The sequence below is a fragment of the Notamacropus eugenii genome, chromosome 1 (genome assembly GCF_028372415.1).
Source record: "Notamacropus eugenii isolate mMacEug1 chromosome 1, mMacEug1.pri_v2, whole genome shotgun sequence".
NCBI lineage: Eukaryota > Metazoa > Chordata > Mammalia > Diprotodontia > Macropodidae > Notamacropus > Notamacropus eugenii.
In genome coordinates, this window is record NC_092872.1 from 542,439,623 (window position 1) to 542,460,205 (window position 20,583).

The 20,583-nt window shown below is 35.2% G+C and overlaps 1 protein-coding gene across 2 annotated transcripts in view; it reads left to right on the plus strand.

Moving 5' to 3' along the window:
• GAN (gigaxonin) overlaps positions 1-20,583 on the plus strand; it is a 72,656-nt gene that overhangs the window by 37,393 nt on the left and 14,680 nt on the right. For both annotated transcript variants that reach the window (XM_072634167.1, XM_072634168.1), the window contains exons 4-9: positions 5,566-5,783; positions 5,971-6,092; positions 10,438-10,550; positions 13,157-13,306; positions 14,052-14,188; positions 16,109-16,237. In XM_072634167.1, the coding sequence (XP_072490268.1) occupies positions 5,566-5,783; positions 5,971-6,092; positions 10,438-10,550; positions 13,157-13,306; positions 14,052-14,188; positions 16,109-16,237 (869 nt within the window). The remainder of the gene's footprint in view (positions 1-5,565; positions 5,784-5,970; positions 6,093-10,437; positions 10,551-13,156; positions 13,307-14,051; positions 14,189-16,108; positions 16,238-20,583) is intronic.

The window sequence follows — 20,583 nt, forward strand, 5'->3', positions numbered from 1 at the left end:
AAAATAATAATTTATTAGGGGGAAGCTAAATTAAAAAAAAAAAATCTTATTCAACAATATAGAACCATAGAGTGTCTAAGATGAAAATAACTTTAGGTATCATCTAGTCCATAGCATCTTAACCTTCTTTTGTTTATTTTTGACCCCTTGGAAGTCTAATAAAGCCTATGAACACTTTCTCGTAGTAGTGTTTTTAAATGCATAAAATACGTAAAGTACAAAGGAAGTCAATTACATTGAAATGCAGTTATCAGAATTAAAAATAAAACAACGTTGTATACCCTGGGTTAAGAATCCTTAATCTAGTCCAACACCCTCATGTTACGTATGATGAAACTGAAGCACGCAGAGACAGTCACACAATTCTGGGTCCAGTGAGAATAATGATGAGTGTAATCTGGAGAAAAGGGGCTCAAGGTATTTGATGGAGAGGCAGGAGAAGAGTGACCCTTCAGTGGCTGTTCCCTTATGGAAATTTTCTAAGTCAGATGTTCTCATTAGGAATAAGACTCTACTTATGTTATTTTGAATTTTAGCTATCAAATTTGCTAATTTCTTTTAGTACATTTTAGGATTGTGGTGCTAATTTTTCTTCATGTACATATGCATTTAAAATACTTGTCTTTACATTGATTGATAATGAAATATAGTAAACCCTCTTGGGTAAATTATAAACACATGTTTTAATATAGTTAACTTTTCCTTTATACTTAGATTAATTACGTGAAAGAGAGGGTTACTTTCATGGATGTGAGAACCAGATGTCCATGGTGGAAGAGTAAATAATCATTGTTCCACCATCACTTACTCTACTCTGAGGTTTATTTGATGCAAATTTATCATCTAGTCAGGATTCTCATAGTTATTATCTACTGACCCCTAAGATACTCCCTTTCTTGATGAATTTAGTGTCTGATTGTCGTCTGTCTGTCCTCATACTAGTGCCTTTCAACAAAACTATTGAAACTCCTTCAAAACTCCCTAACTAAAAGGAAAAAAAAAAATGCTTATAAATAAATAATAAATTGAAGGGCAGAAAATCTCTGTAACTTCCCAGTTCATCAAGCTGTTCAATTCTAATGACCTACTCCTCCATCCCACCTTAGTTAACAAGTATTGATCTAGTTATCATCTGCAAGTGTTCCACTTTAGTGTTTATGAACTCTGAAGTTCCTTTATAAGATCATAAATCTTTTATTATTCCCTCTACCTTTTAACCCTTTTGTTTTTCACCCTCTACTTTTTTAAAAAAAAATATTTTTATGGACAAGTGGGGTGAGGGCAAATGGGAGAAGGGAGTAATTAGAAATAAACACTTTGAGGAAGGGACAAGGTCAAATGAGAGAATAGAATAAATGGGGGACAGGGTAAGATGGAGGGAAATATAGTTAGCCTTACACAACATGGCTATTATGGAAGTCTTGTGCAAAATGACACAAATGTAGCCTGCATTGAATTGCTTGCCTTCTCAGTGGGGATGGGTGGGGAGGGAGGAAGGGAGAGAAGTTGGAATTCAAAGTATTAGAAACGAATGTTGAGAATTGTTATTGCATGTACTGGGAAATAAGAAGTACAGGTAATGGGGTATAGAAATCTATCTTGCTCTTCAAGAAAAGAGAGAAGATGGGGATAAGGGAAGGGTGGGGTGTGATAGAAGGGAGGGCACATTGAGGGAAGGGGTAATAAGAATGCAAAATGTTATGGGGTGGAGGAAGGGGAGAGATGGGGAGGAAAATTGGAACTCAAAATTTTGTGGAAATGAATGTTGAAATCTAAAAATAAATAAAGCTATAAAAAAATATTTTTCCCAGTACGTGTAAAAACAACTTTTAACATTCATTTTTTACAATATTGAGTTCCAAATTCTCTCTCTATCCTTACCCCTTTCTTAGATGATAGGCACTTTGATTTCTTTATATGTGCAGTCATGTAAAACATATTTCCATATTAGTCATGTTGTGAAAGAAACAGATCAAAAAAACACATGAAAGAAAGTAAAAAATGGTATTCTTTGATCTGCATTCAGACTCCATCAGTTCTTTCTCTGGAGGGGTATAGCATTTTTTATCATGAGTCCTTGGAATTGTCTAGGATCATTGTATTGCTGACAATAGCTAAGTCATTCACAGTTGATCATCATACATGCTGTTATTGTATACAGTGTTCTCCTGATTCTACTCACTTCACTTTGTATTACTCATGTAAGTCTTTCCAGGTTCTTCTGAAATCATCCTGCTCGTCATTTCTTATAGAACAATAGTATTCCATCACAATCATGGACCACAGGTTGTTCAGCCATTCCCCAACTGATGGGCATCCCCTCAATTTCCAGTTCTTTGCCACCACCAAAAGAAGTGCTATAAATATTTTTGTACATATAGGTCCTTTTCTCCAATTTTTAAAAAAAATCTCTGGGATACAGACCTAGTAGTGCTACACTTTTATAGGCCTTTGGATATAGTTCCAAATTGTTCTCCAGAATGATTGGATCAGTTCACAACTCCACCACATCGCACCAGTGTTTTGATTTTTCCATATCCCCTCCAACATATACCATTTCCTTTTCTGTCATATTAGCCAATCTGATAGATGGTACCTCAGAGTTGTTTTAATTTGCATTTCTCTGATCAGTAGTGAATTAGACCATTTTTTCATATGACTACAGATAGCTTTCATTTCTTCATCTGAAAACTGCCTGTTCATATCCTTTGACCACTTTCTAATTGGGGAATGATTCATATTCTTATGAATTTGACTCATTTCTCTATGTAGTTGAGAAATGAGACACTTTATCAGACACTTGGTGTAAAAAAATTTTTCCCAGCTCCCTGCTTCTAATCTGGGTTGCATTAGTTTTATTTATACAGAAACCTTTTACCCTCTAATTCTTTCCCAAACAATTACTACTGTGGAAGCTACACTCTTCTTCCCTATCTTGATCCCTTGGTGAACCAGTTCAACTCTACTCTTTCCTCCTCATCCTATCTGTAGTCATGTATTATCAAGCCCCAACTTTGGATTACTTCTGTCATATACTCCCTCTACTCTTATTGTACCCATGAGTCCAACTGCTGCTTTCTATCTTTGATGTGTATCTCTTTAATGCCTTTAGATTAAACACTATTGGAGACAGTTATAATCTGGTGAGCTTTGAAAAGGCAGAACAGGAAGCCATGAGACAGATAGGTTTTACATGCCAGGTTATGAAGCTAGGAGTCATTCAAAGGACCACACTTGAGGACCTAGAGGGCCACATATGGCCTTGAGGCCACAGGTTCCCCACCCTTGATAACATCCCTCCTGATCTCCATATTCACATCACCACTTGCCTATTGGACATCTCTAACTGGATGTCCTGGGGATGAAACTCAGAATGTTTAAAACAGAACTCATTAAATTTTCCCCCATACCTATCTCTTTTCCAAACGTCTCTACTTCTGCAGAGGACAGTATCATCTCGGTCACCCTCAGTGTCATCCTCTGCTTCTCACACTCACGTCACATATTCATTCCAGCGTCAGATCTCATTGTTTTTACCTTCATATTATCTCATATATGTTCTCTTCTCTCATAAAGCCACTACCTTTGAACAGGCAATAAGCACTTTTCACCTGCACTTTTTACAGTAGCCATCTAATTAGTCTCCCTGTCTAAAGTCTCTCTCATTCTGGTCTCATTCAGTCTAATCTATCCTCCAATCAGCTGCCAAAGTGATTTTCCTAAAGTACAGATTTGAACATGTTATTCTCTCCCTACTCACCAGACTCCAATGACTCCATATTACTTCCAGCATCAGATACAACATGCTGTTTAGATTTTAAAGCCCTTCATAACCTGGCTCATTCTTATTTTTCTAGCCTCCTGACATTTTACTGTCCTCCAAACACTCTATAGTCCAGCTAATCCTTGAACCTGATGTTCCATCATCCACCTCTGCCTTTTCACTGACTATTCCCCATGACTAGAATGCTCTGACTCCCTTTTACTTTATCTTTGTTCCTGAGGTTGACTGGATGTGGAGGATACTGAAGACAGCTTTGTATTTCTTTATTATTAATCTGTAACATAGGGCTAACGCCTGGAATTGTATTTCCTTAGACTAAAGGGAACTCTGTGATGAGGAAACTCTGTCTTTGCTGATCAGTACCTTCTCTGTAATTTAGAGTCTTAGAGAATTGCCTGGGCTAGTTGAGAAGTTAAATGACTAACCGAAAGTCACTCAGCGGGATGTGTTAGAGGTGGGATTTCCTGACTGTGAGGACAGCTCTCTACAGTACTGTGCTGCCTGTTAAACTATAATGCTTATAAATAGTTCTAATATTTATTTTTTCAGGATAAAAAAAGATTTTGAAATAGGCTGTATAAATTCAAGGATAAGCCACAGAATATGCCAGTTAGTGAACTATGAAAATGTTAAAAAAAAAAAAAATTAGGTCTTAAATTCAATTAAAAGTGATTTAGTTCAAAATTAGCAATGTAAATCATTGAAAAATAACTATTTACATATTTGTATATTACTTATTTTTAGGTAAATAGTACTGTATTAAGGGTAAACCAAAAGCTTCATAGTATTCTGAGGATGTCTTTGAACTTTTAATTCCCTATGTTTTGTTATAAGGTTGATGTTAAAAAGATGGAGCTGATACCATTTTCTAGGCCAGATATGCTGTATTAAGCTATTGTGCATTTAATTTTTTTTCTTGGGGAGGAAGGATGTGTTCGTGATAATTTACATCAGTTAACCTCTTGTATGTCCACATATATGAAATATAGGTCATAGTATATATAACAAGATTCTCCTCTGAACGGAGTTGTGGTAAGACTAGGTTTTGAACCCAGCTCTGATTGTCACTGTATATGACCTTGAGCTCTTCTTGGCCTTCATTTCCCTATCTATAAAACAAAAGGATTGGACTTGATGATTTGTAAAAAGTCTTCCAAATCCAAAATCCTGTGTTCTATTTTGGTACATCATGGGGTGAGGATAGGGGTGGAGGGGGGAAGATGATCCTAGAGTGCAAGCTTTAGTATATTCTGCAGGGCTGGAGAAGCTTCAGGTGCCTTCCCAGTAACAGACATTGCCTGCTGTCTAAGGACTAACCTGAGACTCATCACCATCAAGTTAATCTAATCATTATATGATGAAGTCTTTGGCCATAATGACCCTTGGAAAAGCTGAAATACAGAATTTATTTGGCCCCCTTTCCATTTCTGAAGTGATGGTGGAAATCAGTTGAAAACAGAGCAAAGGATGACAAGAAACATAATGAGGAGTAGATGTGTTGCAGAATGCACTAATAGTAAGAGTACAATTAGCAGGATGGGAAAAAGCATATCTATGATTGTAGTTCAATAACTTTTGGGAATATGTGTCTAAGAATACAGTATTGGGCCTTAGTAAATACTTACTAATAATCTGTCATAACTGTGAGTACATTTTAAGATTTTGGGGCATTTGAGGTAGTGAATTATAGGAAAATTATGTATTTTTAAAAATATTTACTTACTTTTTCCCTCCTTTTCTCCCACCTACATTCTCCCCAATCTCATATTCTTGTTCTTCAGGTCCACATGAAGGATGTTATGTCAGCTCTATGGGTTTCAGGGTTAGACTCCAGTTATTTACGGGAACAGATGTTGAGTGAACCATTAGTACGGGAGATCGTCAAAGAATGTAGCAATATACCACTCAGCCAACCACAACAAGGAGAAGCAATGCTAGCATCTTTCAAACCCAGGGGTTATTCTGAATGCATAGTAACTGTTGGTGGTGAAGAAAGAGTGTAAGTAATTGGTATCAGTTGCCTGGAAATAGAATGCAAAATGTTTATTTTTCAGTTTGAGTCTCTAAAATATGTAGTACTTAAGTTTTTTAATAATACTTTTTGAAGATATGAAATTTTGTTATAATACTGTGGTCTAAAGGAAAAAATAAATGCAAATGAATTAATTTCTGTATATGTTATTTAGCTCAAGGAAACCAACAGCAGTGATGCGTTGTATGTGCCCTCTTTATGACCCTAATAGACAGCTCTGGATTGAACTGGCCCCATTAAGTGTTCCAAGACTTAACCATGGAGTACTCTCAGCAGGTATCTAAATTCCATTAAACGTTACTTTGACACAAGATAAAATGGTGTTCAGTTGTGCCTGAATTGTTTAGTATGGTGCAACATTCTAAAATGTAATATTACTCAGTAAGTACTAAGTGTCTATTATATGCACTATGCTAAGCACTGAGGATACAAATAGAATGAATGAAACAATCCTTATTCTTAAGGAGCTGACATTCTATAGGGGGAAATAACAAATAAATATTAAGCATATTACAAAATAAAAAAAAAATTAAATAAATAAATATTAAGCATGCAAAATTAAGATAAAGAGAATTACTACATGTAACTATAAAGTAGTTAATACAGGGGGGTTTGGGATGAAGGGCACAGGCAGATGGATTATGAAAGGTTTCAGGCAGAAGATGATGCTTAAGCTTCATCATAAAAGAAAAGTTTGGAGATGAAGAAGTATGGTCTAGGCACAGAAATGGCCATTGCAAAGGCACAAAGATGGAAAATGGAGTGTTGTGGGTGAGGATCAGAGAAAAAGTAAGTTTGGCTAGATCAGTGAGGGAGAATGATGTCCATTGAGGTTGGAAAGAGTTCTAAAGGGCATTGAAGCTTAAACAGAAGACTTTTTACTTGTCCCTTGAGGCAATCAGAAGCTACTAAAGTTGATTGAATTAGGGTAGTGACATGACCATATCTGTACTCAAGGATCGTTTTGGCAGCTTTGTGGAGGATGGACCCAGTGGGGTTGTGATAAGATAAACAAGAGGTGATGAAGACCTTACCGAGGGTGATCTCTAAATGAATACAGAGGAAGGGGTCAGATCAAGAGCCGTTGTAAAGTCAGAAATGGCAAGGTTGATAATTGATTGGCTATATGGGATTAGGAAAAGTGGAGAGTCAGTAGATAAACACTAAGATTACAAAACTGCCATACTGGAAAAATAGTGGTGCCTTCAATAGAAATAGGAAGCTTGGAAGGAGGGAACATTTGAAAGGACATTTTAAACATTTTGAGTTTGAAATTTCAGGATATCCCTTTTGAAGATGATTTTTGAACTGAAGCTTAGAGAAAAGAACTGGCACTGAATATATGGATCAGTGAGCCCTCTGCATAGAAATGATAACGAACTGATGGGAAATAGTTGATGAGATCACCAAAAAACAGAGAAGAGGACCATGGTTAGAGCCTTGGGGAATATCTACAGTGAGAGACTGTGGTATGGCTGATGAGCCAAGCAAGGAGACTTGGCACATAATTGAAAATATCCAAAAGAGAAGAGGATGGGCAGTGTCAAATGCAGCAGTTAGATTGAGGAGGATAAGGACTGAGAAAGGATTATCAGATTTATCAATTTAAAAGATTATTGGTAACTGTGGATAGAACAGTTCAGTTGTGTAATGAGATAGAAAGCCAGGTTGCAAAGGTTTGAGAAACGAGTGAGAAGAGAGGAAGTAGAGGCAAGAAGTACAAATGACTTTTTTCTAGGAACAAGATGGAGAAAGAGAAGAAAGATAAGGACTACAGATTGAGGGGATGATAGAGTCAAGTAAAAGTTTTTTAAAAATGGGGGACTTCACATGTATAATTGATATCAGATTGCTTGTCTTCTCGAAAGGGGAGGGAGATAATTTGGAATTCAGAATTTTTAAAAATGAGTGTTAAAATTTTTTTAACATGTAATTGGGAAATATTTAATCAAATAATAATAATTTAAAGAAAAAATCCCTTTCCTGTAATTTTAATAAAGAATATAGACTGTTAATAAAGAATATAGACATGTAAAGAAGGAAAAAAAAGAATAGGGGAGACTTGGTTATACTATATCTAAGTATATAATACTAGCTTTTAAAATGAGGATGAGGAAATAAGGACCCAGTACTCATTAAGTATTGTAGATAAAGCTGAGGAGGGAAGGGTATGTCTTTTTGATCTGAAAGAATCCTTTTTATCATATTGCTGATACTAGATTTTTCACTTATAATTGGGTATTTTCATCACTATCTGTATAATAATATGTAAGTCATAAAACTTTAGGATCATAGATTTAGGGCCAGAAAGAACCTTGGTGGTTGTATATAAATGAGGAAAGTGAAACCCAGAGATTTTAGGTCTAGCCAAGATCACAGGTCACATAGCTAAGTAAATGACAGAGCTGGGGTTTAGGTTCCAAACCTATTACTCCTTGCACTGTATCACACTACCTCCTATTGTAAGGAGTTTCCTGGGAGGAATTTGTTCCACTAATGCAGGTTAATGCCTTTTTCATAAGGTATATAGACTTACAGAATTTCAAGAGACACTGAGAGACTAGGACTTAATTTGGCCTGTATGTGCTAGAGATGGGACTTGGATCCAGGTCTTCCTGACATTGAGGACAGCTGTTTATCCACTTTACCATGCTGCCTCTCGGTATCTTTATCTGAAACCCTACAACAACTTATTAAGTTTTTGGGAGGGAAAGTGTGAAAGTATTTGAGAAATAAATATCCTTTAAATGGAAGACATTTTAAATAGTTTTCTTTGAAAGAGATTCCAAAACTAATAGCAACTAAATGTTAAAGTGTTAGAACACATATAGTATCTATTACTTGGCGCATGCATATATGAAATTGGTCCTACTGTACATAGTATCCAGCACTTTCTTATATGTACTAATAGGAAAAGTTGATGCTACCACAGCCCAGCTGGTTGTCAACTCTATGGCAGTCTGGTGAAGCTTATGGACTCCTCAGAATAATGATTTTGAATACATAAAACAAAATATATACTATTTCAATGGAATCCAGTTATATTTAGCTATAGTTACCAAAACTTTATATATAAGTAAATATGTTTTCATGATTGCAAAGTCTTTATTTCAAATACAAGCTCCTTAAGTTGAATTATGTTGAAATCCAATATTGAAGGCAAAGTTGGAAACTTCAGAGTAACCATAGCCAATAGAAACTTATTTCCTTGGTTGTTTTCTCCACACTAACCTAATTTCATTTAACAAATACTTATTGATTCAAAATAGAAGGATCATAATGGTGCTTTCTCCCTTAAGTTTATATCCATAAAGCTGTCTTTTTGTCCTGACAGAGGTCCCTGACATCATTCTTCTATAAATTAGAGACAATTTCCTGGAGGTTTTGTAGGAGCTGTCCGACAGATGAAAAGGGAGAGAACAGAGCAAATTAGGACAAGGCATAGGTTATAATTTTTAAAGATAAGAATATAATGTTTATAACTTGGAAAAAATGAAACAAATATGCATGAAAGGAATTTAGCACCATGAAGAGAGATCATGGGAAGATACAAATGAAATAATATTCTCTAGAGCAGTAATTCTCAAAAGTACAGTCCAAGGAGACTCTTTCAAGAGATCTGTGAAGTCAAAACGATTTTCATAATAACACTAAGACATTTTAATTTCTAATATGGTAAATATTGATAGATACAGGCCATATGAACAAAAGCTCTGACTGGCTGAATAATTTTTTAAGAGTCCTGAAACAAAAATTTGAGAACCACTGCTCTTGAGTGGCTTAGTGGTGTGCATTTGAATCTTGGTCTGCATCTCTGGGCTTTGATTGCTACTGAAATGACCAACATTTGGAAAGAAATAATGTTAAAGACTTAGTCAAGGAGCCAGGGTGTGGAACATTTTTGACTGTCAGTCAGTAAGCATTTGTTAAGCATCTGTTAGGTGTCAGGTACTGTGCTGAATTCTAGGCATATGAAAGGTAACTTCAGACAGTTCCTACTGTCAAGTCTAGTGGGGGAGATAACATGCAAAAAACTATGTGCAAGCAAGTTATATGCAGGATAGATTGGAGATAATCAAAAGGAAAGACAGTAGAATTAAGGGAGATTAGAAAAGGTTTCCTGTGAAAGGTGAGATTTTAGCTGCTACTTAAAGGAAGCTAGGAAGCAGAAATGAAGAGTGATGTAAGGTGAGTAAAAGGGAGATGTCAACAAATGGTGGCCTCAATTTTTTCAGTAAAATATGAAGCAGGGTCCTCAGCTGAAAGGGTGAGGGTAGGGGAGTCCTTGAGAGGTTTGAGGAGGAATAAGAAGATTGGGAAAAGCTGCTGTGGTGAATGGGATAGTGAGTTAATTAGAGAAGTATAAAAGGATTGCCTTGCCATAGTGGGAGCCCAATGGAGTTACATGACAGTCGACTCAGTTGATCCCAGTTTTGTGATTTTTCTCCAGCTTCATTCAACAATACAAGTATGGGGGTATATAATTGTCCACATGAGAAATACATAGTTTGTGTTAAAGTTATGTCAACTAGGAGTAAAATCAAAAGATGTTATTGGAAGATTTAGATTGCAGATTTTTATCAAACATCTTCATTTTGAGACTTCTGTTTTGGTTTTACAGAAGGATTTTTGTTTGTATTTGGGGGCCAAGATGAAAATGGGAAGATCCTGAGCTCAGGGGAAAAATATGATCCAGATTCTAATTCATGGAGTGCATTAACACCAATGAATGAGGTAAAAAATAAATTACTGTTTCTCTATGAATTTTTCCTATATCTTTTTCTTTCCCTTGGTTGAATTTATAATGCCTTTCTGGTGAATTACTCTACAACAGTAATAAGCAAACAAAAGCCCAGCCAACAAAACCTCTGGGATCATGCTGCCACCAATTAATTTCCTGTCAGATTCAATGGGAAATAACAGGTGACATTTATTTAACACTTAGTCTTTAGCAAGCTACTCTTTATATGCTATTTCTTTTGAGCCTCATAACAACTCTGTTGGGTAGGTACTATAGGTATTATCTCCATTTTACAAATGAGGAAACTGAGTAAAGAAGGGTTAAATGACTTACTTATAGTTACATACTAAGTGTCAAGAGAGTGGGATTGAACCTCTATGAACTTAGCTCTTAACAACCTAACAAATCAGCCTTCAAAGTTTTCTTTACTAAGTTGGTTGGTAGTAATAATGTCAAAACTCTTTCTAGCTGTAATCCTATTTGCCTTCTGCCTCAGCTAGTGAATTGACCCAAGATTAATACTTAATTGTGTCCTCTTGAGAAACCATTGCAGTTGAGTCCCCATCTGTCTATAATAGATCATAAAATCATAGAACTGAAAAGGGACCATAACTTGCAACACATACGTGAAGTGTTGATCTCTTCTGCAACATCCCTAAAGAGTGATGATTCAACGTCCACACCATCCATTGATAAGTCATTCCACTTTTGAACAGCTCTAATTTTTTTAATTTTATTTTTTCAAATAAAAATCTTTTTTCTCCCTCATCTCAATTGAAAAAGAAAAAAGATCAACCATGTATAGCCAAGCAAAACAAATTGTCACATTGGCCATGTCTAAAATTATATGTTTCTTTCTACATCTTAAGTCCATTACCCTCTGGAGATAAGTAACATGCTTCATCATTTTTCTGGAATTGTGATTGATTATTGCACTGATTAGAGTTCATAAGTATTTAAGTTGTTTGTCTTCATGATGTTGTTACTATAGTATAAATTGTTCTCCTGGTTCTGTTCATTTCACTCTTCACACAGGTCTTCCCAGGTTTCTCTGAGACTACACCTTTCATCATTTCTTATAACACAATAGCATTCTGTTACATTCTTATACCATAATTTGTTCAACCATTCCTAAATTGATGGGCAATCTCTTAGTTTTCAATTCTTTGCTACCACAAAAAGAACTGCTATAAATATTTTTGTACATATATATCCTTTCCCTTTTTTTTTTGGTAGTAGTGATATAGCTGGGTCAAATGACTTGAATAGTTTAGTTAGTTTTGAGGAATGTCAAAATTGCATTCCTGAAAGACCAGCTCTAGTTGTTAAAAGTTCTTTTCTTTATATTGAAATGAAAATTTACTCTCTTAATTTCTCCTTCAGTAGCAGAGTTAAAACCAAGCAAGCAAATTTAATACCTCTTAGACCTGCAGATGTTTTAATATAGCAAGATATTTAATACATAATATAACAATAACATCACCATTCCCCAAAGTCTTCTCTTCATACTAAACATTTCCAGAGCTTTTAATCAGTTCTTACATGGCAGAGTTTGATTCCCTTCACCATCCTAGTTGACTCCTTGTGGACAGTTTCCATTTGTTAAGGGCTTCCTGAAATGTGGTGCCCAGAGCTATATACCATATTCCAGAAATAGTTTGACCATTTGACTAATTAACTGCAAATAGCAGCACACTCTTGAGATATATGTACGTATGCGTAGTGCTGTACCACCACCTCTTAATCTGTAACCTTAAGAGAGGCAGATTTATGTTGGATATAAAGAAAAGTTTCAGATAAAAGAGGAGCTGTCCAGAAATGGAATGAGCTACCCTTGGTCATGGTTGTGGTGGGTTTCCCATCACTGGAGGTTTTCTGACAGAAATGAAATGACTTCTTATTGGAATTTGTAGAGAAGATTTCTATTTAAATACAGGTTGAATTAGATGAACTGGGAGGCTCTTTCCTTCCCTGGGATTGTCTGCTTCTGTAATGTATTCCTTTTCAATAAAATGGATCCTTAGATTCAAAGGAATTGGAAATAGTGTAGAGGATTCTATAGAAATGAATAGTAGTGGAATATAAATACTCCCTCACTGTGACAAATTAAATTAAATTTTAAAATATTACATTCAGTATTGTGATTAACTTTCATCAACTGTTTTCTGAGTTTCTAACAATATCAGATGATCTTTATACAGTGATTTTTATATATGTATAAGTATGTGTGTGTGTGTATACACATGCATATATATATATATGTGTGTATATATATATATATATATATATATATATATATATATATATATATATGTATACACACACACACATCATTTTTCCAGGTCATAACTCTGAGGAAAGTTCTACAGGTATATTCTTTTTTTTTTTGCCCATTTTACATATGAGGTTTCAGAAAGGTTGTGGTTTTTGCCCATGATCATATAGCTAGTAAGTATTTAGAGATGGGTTTCAAACCCAGTTTTTTTTTTACATCAAGGCCAGTCTGTGTTCTATTACACTGTAATGCTTCTCTGAGTATATAGTTCACAATTATATGACTTATTTTGAAAGTGAAATTATTTCTTTGGTGTCCTTTTAGGCAAGACAAAATTTTGGAATTGTGGAAATAGATGGAATGCTATACGTATTGGGTGGTGATGATGGTGAGAAAGAGCTGATTTCCATGGAATGTTATGATATATATTCTAAAACCTGGACAAGACAGCCTGATTTGACCATGGTTAGAAAGGTAAAAACTGTACTTTGCACTAAGTACTGTTGAAACATTTTCTCTAAAGTCTCTGCTTTTGTGACAAATTCATATTTCTTCATCTCCAGATAATTCTTTTGACATAGCTTGTAGAGGAAGCCTTTTCCTATCGGAACCCAGCCCTAGCATTTAATAGGTATAAACCAAAATAGAAGACTGTTCCTTTCAGAGTTTTAGTCCAGTAAGATATTAAACTCTCTATACATACATTTAGTAACTGAATGTGAACATGGTTGTTTTCTTAGGGAGAAAAGTGCTGAAAGAAATTTGGTTTTTTACATCTATAATGCCACAATTACGCAGCAAGTATATTCTGAGTAAACTCAGTGACTCACTAAAGTCCTTGATTTTTTTATATGATAATGTATATCCATTGGTATTTCTTCACTTCTGCTTTGTTCCAAGATAATTATGGCTCTGTGTGTGTCTGTCTGTCTGTCTGTCTGTCTGTTAAATGATACTGTTTTAGGTAAGTATTCACACAAAATGGTCCTAAACATTCATTGAAGCTTTTGTCATAACCTCTTCTCTTTCTGAAGATCAAAATTATACATATTACTTCTTGAAACATTTTCAAGTCATTGAATTTTAATGATGGAGTATAAAGTATAGCTTTATTTTTTGAAATTGCTACATTTCTGAAATGGCTTCTTGCTAATAGATCATTTTAAATCGGCAAGTGTTAAATTTGGTGGTGAAATTTCTTTTTTTTTTTTTTTTTAAGATTGGCTGCTATGCAGCTATGAAAAAGAAAATCTATGCAATGGGGGGAGGATCTTATGGAAAACTTTTTGAATCTGTGGAGTGTTATGATCCAAGGACCCAGCAATGGACTGCTATTTGTCCATTAAAAGAAAGCAGGTAAGCAAAATGGTTTGGTTTTTTCTTGAAAACTTTATTTGTAAATAAAATTTAGGTCTCTCAAGTTTATGTTACATTAGTCATTTTAAAACAAGTCTTATCTTCATGGCATGTTTTTGTATTAAGACTAGCTTGTTTAGCTTATGATCCATTTCTCTAGAGAGATTTTTTTTGTTTCTGCTTTTTAAAAATAGGATTAAGATATTTCCTAGAGAATAAAATATGCCACTGATTACATAAGAATTTGGAACCATGTCTTGCTTCATTATTTTTATAGACCATATTTATAAGATAGTGAATGTAATAAGTGCATATGGCAGAAGGAAGGGAAAGTAAAGTACCCAGGGAAGAGACAAGGGGCTGATGTGAATATTTATTTTGTTGCATGGTTATTTTAATGAAAGTCATATTTAACATGTGAGAATTGTGAAGTAATCACCGAGTAAGTTTCTGAATATAACATTACATTTAATTTTAGTTTGTGCGTGTTAGGAAATGTGGAAAGAACAGAAGATACTACTGTATCTTCCAAGACCATTTTAAAAGGGGAAAGAATCTGGAGAGAAATGACAGTGTATCCACATTCAGAGAAAGAACTATAATGTAGCAGATCATTTGTGTGTGTGTGTGTTGTGCGTATTATGTTTTGATTTGTTATATGATTTCTGCCATTTATTATAGTTCGTCTACACAGCATGATTATAGTGAAAACATATTCAATAGGAAAGTATGTATAGATCCTATATAGAATTGTATGCCATCTTGGGGAGAGAGGGGAGTTGTGGGGGGTAGGTAGTGGGGAAAAATCCAAGTTTTATGGTAGTGATTGTAGAACATTAAAAACAAAAAAATTAAAAAATTTCAAAAAGTTAAAAAAAAGGAAATGATAGCGTAGACTTAATTGTTTTTAAGGGTCTTGATTTCTTAAAAGATTTATGTGGAGAAAACTGATCAGTTAGTTGTCAACATTCTCTGAGAAGAGAATTAGAAAAAAAAATTTAAGTTTTTAAAAACATAAATTAGGTTAGAAAAAACCGAGTTTCATTGCTATTAAAGCAAGTTACTAATAAGATTGTCCTTTATTAGGTATCTGTATAGGAAAGACCATTGCTTGTAATGTCTTAAATTATATAAAGTTCTGTATGGGGTAGATAACCTTTAAGTCTTTGCTAATCTTGTATAATATTACAACACAATATGAGTAGTACTAGATAACCTGTTCTCACCTCATTTTATGTTTCACTTAAAATTAGGTAAACTCCCTTGTTATTATTGCCTTTATTCTCCTGCCCCCTTCCTAGTCTATGTCTTCCAACCCTTTTCATAAGTTAAGCTTTAATCGTGACTCTGGTTCTCTCAAATAATAATAACAGCTAGTACTTAAAGAGTTATTATCTTACTTGATCCTACTCAGATTTACTTTAAAATGCAAAGGTGAGCTAACTATCTTATACATTCCTCATATATTTAGATAACCCTTGTTTTATATTGTTAATTATATGTCATCTGAGTCTCAAGGAACTTACAGCTAACCAAAGTAATGGAAACTGTGATGTTATTAGTATAATACTTTGTACACGAGGTATTTGATAAATAACAAATTAGTTGGAGAGTAGGGGTAATTTCTGACTTTCTGAACACTTCAGACAATAATTCTTACTAAGCTCTTGAGTGTTTTCATATACTTTTGGTCCATCACATAAACTTTAGCTCATATTTTACATTTGAAAGGTGATAATTTGCTTTTCTATAATACTAACCATATGAATAGTATTCATTAATTCCATAAGCTCACAAAAAAAGGAAAACTACATGTTCATTAGAAAACAGTGCTTTACAGAATTAGAGCAAGCTGGAGGCTTAAAATAAGATAACTGTGCAAACCAATATGTATTTAACACACTATTCTTGGCTTATTAGATTTGGGGCTGTAGCTTGTGGAGTTGCCTTGGAACTCTATGTATTTGGTGGAGTCAGAACTCGTGATGAAAGTCAAAACAATGAAATGGTTACATGCAAGTCAGAATTCTACCATGACGAATTCAAAAGGTAAATGATGTATTCATGATTAGACTATAATCCTTCATTAAAAACGTTAAAGGGTGGCACTACATTGGAAGTTGTAAGAACACCTTTGTTATTATTTGTGTAATACTAGACAGAACATTTACTTCTCTGAGCCCAGGTGTAAAATCTAGGGATTTGCCCAGATTATAATCTTAGAATGTTAATTATTCTGTGACTTTTTAATAAATGACTTTCTTTTTATATTTTATTTTGAAAGAATGTGTGTGCCTGTACTTGCACTTGACAGGTCTCTGATAGGTGGAGCACTTATAGTATGTTTGCTTAAACTATCAATGACTACTAATATTCAGGGGGTAGCTAGGTGGCATGGTGAATAGAGTGCTGGGCCTGGAGTCAGGAACATTGATCTTCCTCAGTTAATTCTAACCTCAGGCACTTACTAGCTGTGTGAACCTGGTCAAGTCACTTAACCCCATTTGCCTGCCTCCTGGTTCCTCATCTGTATAATGAACTGGAGAAGGAAATGGCAAATCACTGTAGTATCTTTGCCAAGAAAACTCTAAATGGTGTCACAGAGTCAGACTTGACTGAAATGACTGAAAAACATTTTAATTATGACTTTGATCTCAGAGTTTACCAGAAGGGGGTGTTGTAGCACAAAGTTGAACTCCATGTCCTTAGGAGGGGGACAAAACTAAGTTATTGTGGCTGTTTTCAGAATCATTCATTAACGGTACAAAGGTCCAAATGGATTTGGGGGAGATTTCATTTTGATGGTTTTAAACCATTTTTCTCCAGCATGACTGTGAAGTCACGTTGGACAGGAAATAAGCTACTATTTTAGAGTGGTTTATACATGTTTTAGGGAGTTTGAAAAGGTCACTGAAGTCTAGTATGCCTTAGGCCCAGAGCATAATGACTACTAGCCAAATTTAAAAAGTGATACGTGGATCATTTTCTGAATAATTCCAAGATAATTACAATAACAAACAATGGTAAATCAAGTTTTCACACCCTACTAAGTAGATAACATATCTGATATAGCAGTTTCTACACGGTCTTGCAATAACATATCCATACTATTACCAGCATGTACCTAGAACAAGGGTTCTTAATTTTTTTCTGTCATGGGCCCTTCTGGCAATCAGGTGGCACCTAGGAATCTTCAAAATATTTTTAAGTACATAAAATCTATAGGATTACCAAGAAAACCAGTCAGATTAAAATCAGTAACAAAAGTGTTGTTTAAAACAAGTTCATGGAGCCCAGAATAAGACCTCCTTGCCTAGATTCTTAAAGGTTCTACATGTTGTAGCAAATTCTTGTCATTGCTTCTCATTCTTACACATTGAGTTTCATCATATTTTTATATTGTTGTTGACCAGCTCCTACCACCCACAGTTAATTCCTCCTTGCCTCTCCCAGTATTCCTCCATTATGGTTTTTTATTGTAATAGCCTTGTCTTCTAACAATAACAGGATGTCTTAGTCATGTTATTCCTATTTGTAATGTGTTCTGGACCCCTTTTGCATAATGTAAAGAAAGTTTGTGTCCTAAGTGCCAGCAGGGTATATTCATATAAAAGAACTCGAATTTTACATTTCTGCTAATAGTAATGAGATAGTGGCTATTATTCATATAATAGCTATATGTGTAATCCATATCCATAAATGACAGGGTTGCCTCTGTAGCACTTTGCTTTTAGAATCAGTCATATATGGCATAGACTGGTTGGTCCTTCAAAGTACTGTGTGCTGGTTTATTTTTAATTTAACCAGTTTCATTAATAACTGTATTATAAATACTTAATCCTGCCATTTATTACATGCTTTTCATTACTATTCTTAACTACCATCCTTCCAAACTTTCATCTTTTACCTTTATTTCATAGTTTAGTTCCATAAATAGCATGCTAGGAGTTAGGGGAGATATAAAGATTAAATAAGGCATGGGTCTTTTACTGATGAAGCTTGGAAGGTGCCTTGCCATTTTCCTGCATCTTGATATATAAATGTAGCATATTGTTTCCATTTTACACTTTTTATTCCACTTTTTTCATTATTTATTCATCAGTCAGAAAAGGTGTAGCTTTGTGCCATCTTTCTTTTTATTGAGCTTTTCCATTAGAGCTAGAATTTTCAAGTTGACACATAGTAAAGTAAAAATGTTTGTCACATTAGCCATTTCAAAAAATGGATGTCTCTTTCTGTTTCTTGAGTTCATCACCTTTTTCTAGAGGTAGAGATATCAATAGCATGCTTCATGATTATTCCTCTGAAATCATGGTTGGTTATTGCATTGATTAAAGTTGTTAAGTATTTCATAGTTGTATGTTTTTACATTGTTGTTAAAGCATAAATTGTTCTGCTGACTTAACTGCATCTTAACTTGATTTAACTTATTCCCCCAGGTTTCTCTGAAATCATCTCTTACATCTTTCTTACAGCAATTAGGATTCCATTCCATTCATATTTATGTGTTCAACCATTCCCCCAAACTGCTGGGAAAACTGGAAAACAATCTGGAAGAAATTAGGTTTTGTGACACCATATACTATATAAGTTCCAAATCAATATATGATTTAGGTATAAAATGTTGCAGGGTGAAGCAGATTTTTTCACTTTATTTTTCTTACTGTTGTTTTGCAATATGCTTTGCATGATTTCACATGTGTAATTGTTATCACATTGCTTGGTTGTTTCAAAGAGGACCAAAATGACATCACCATGATGAAGTGGAATTTCAGTGTGTCTGACTGTGGCTGATCAGACTAACATGAGGTTGGAATGCTCTCTACCACAGGTTGGGCACAGATAGTCCGTGTGAATATTTGGGGTGGACATCCCAAATTTGCACATCCTGTGTTTCCTTTGTGCTATCTCAGTTCTGCTTTGCTCATAGAGCAGAGCACCTTTTCTGATGTGGGCGTGCCATGTTGAATGGTCCTGTGCCAGTGTCTCCCAAGTCACACAGTCAAATCCAGAGTTCTTGAGAGAGACCTTGAGATCACATTGCTTACCTTCTCGATAAATGGGAGAGGAGTGGGAGGGAAAAAGAGAATCTATAACTTTAAAAAATATATTTTAGTGTACGTTAAAAATAATACATTTGGGGGTTTTTAAGATATAAAAGGTCATTTAATAAACAAATCAGAGAAGCAAGGAAGAAATTTCCTTTTGGATCTAAGGATAAGGGAAGAGTTCATGACCCAGATGGAGAGAAGCACAGAAGATAAAATGGATAGTTTTGATTACATAATTATTTAAAGTTTTGACCAGTATAGCTAAATTTAGAAGGGAAACATTTAATTGGGGGGAAATCTTGGCAGCAAATTTCCCAGATGTTTCATTTCTAAGGAATTGAATTTATTGGAGTAATAACCATTCCCCACTTGATAAATGGTTAAAGGAAATGAAGAGCAATATTCAAAGGAAGAAATCCAAGCTATCAACAGCAATATGAAAAAAATGCTCTAAACTACTAAAAGAGATTACACTCATTCCACACTGTTTGATCCATTATTCCCATCCCCTCCACATGCCACTCTACATACCCTTTCCACCCTACTTTCTGGAATGTGTACTTCATAGACAACAAACTTGCTTTCATCTTAAATTGCTTCCTTTCCTCACCCTTTTGTCTTCTGAGGTCTCACTGAGACCTGGCTCCCTCCTCATGACACAGCCTCTCTGGCTGTTCTTTCCAGCAGTGAGGACATTTAAACTCATTTCCCCCAACTCACTGGCAGGGTGGGAGAGTTGGAATGCTCCTTGATCCCCATTGCCACTTCTAGGTTATCCCTCTTTGTAGACCCTCATCAGCTCACTCTTGGGCTACTTCAGGAGTCTGCTGGTTGGTCTTCCTGCCTCAAGTCTGTCACCCACTCCAGTTCATCCTCTACTCAGCTATCAGAATGGTCTTCCAAAAGTACAGATTTGACTGTGTCACCCCCTACTCCTTAAATTCTCTATCGTCTCCAGATCAACTAAGAAAAAATCTGCTTGGCACTGAAAACCCTTCATAATCTCTTCCCCCCTCTCCTTTTTTTAACACCTTACACCCCTCCTCACTCTCCAGCAAACTGTTTTATCCAGTGACATTGGCTTTCTTGCTGGTCTTCCACAAGTCACTCCATCTGTGTACTCTTGAGCATTTTCCTTGTCTGTCCCCCTCTATGGAATTCTCTTCTTTATCTATACTTCTTAGTCTCTCTGGCTACTTCAAGTTCCAGCTAAAATCCTATGTTCTACATGGAAGCCTTTCTTAGCCCCTCTTAATTCTAGTGCCTTCCCTCTGTTAATTTTTCCCAGTTTATTCTCTACCTAACTGGTTCATACATAGTTGTCGTCATCTTGTCTGCCCCATT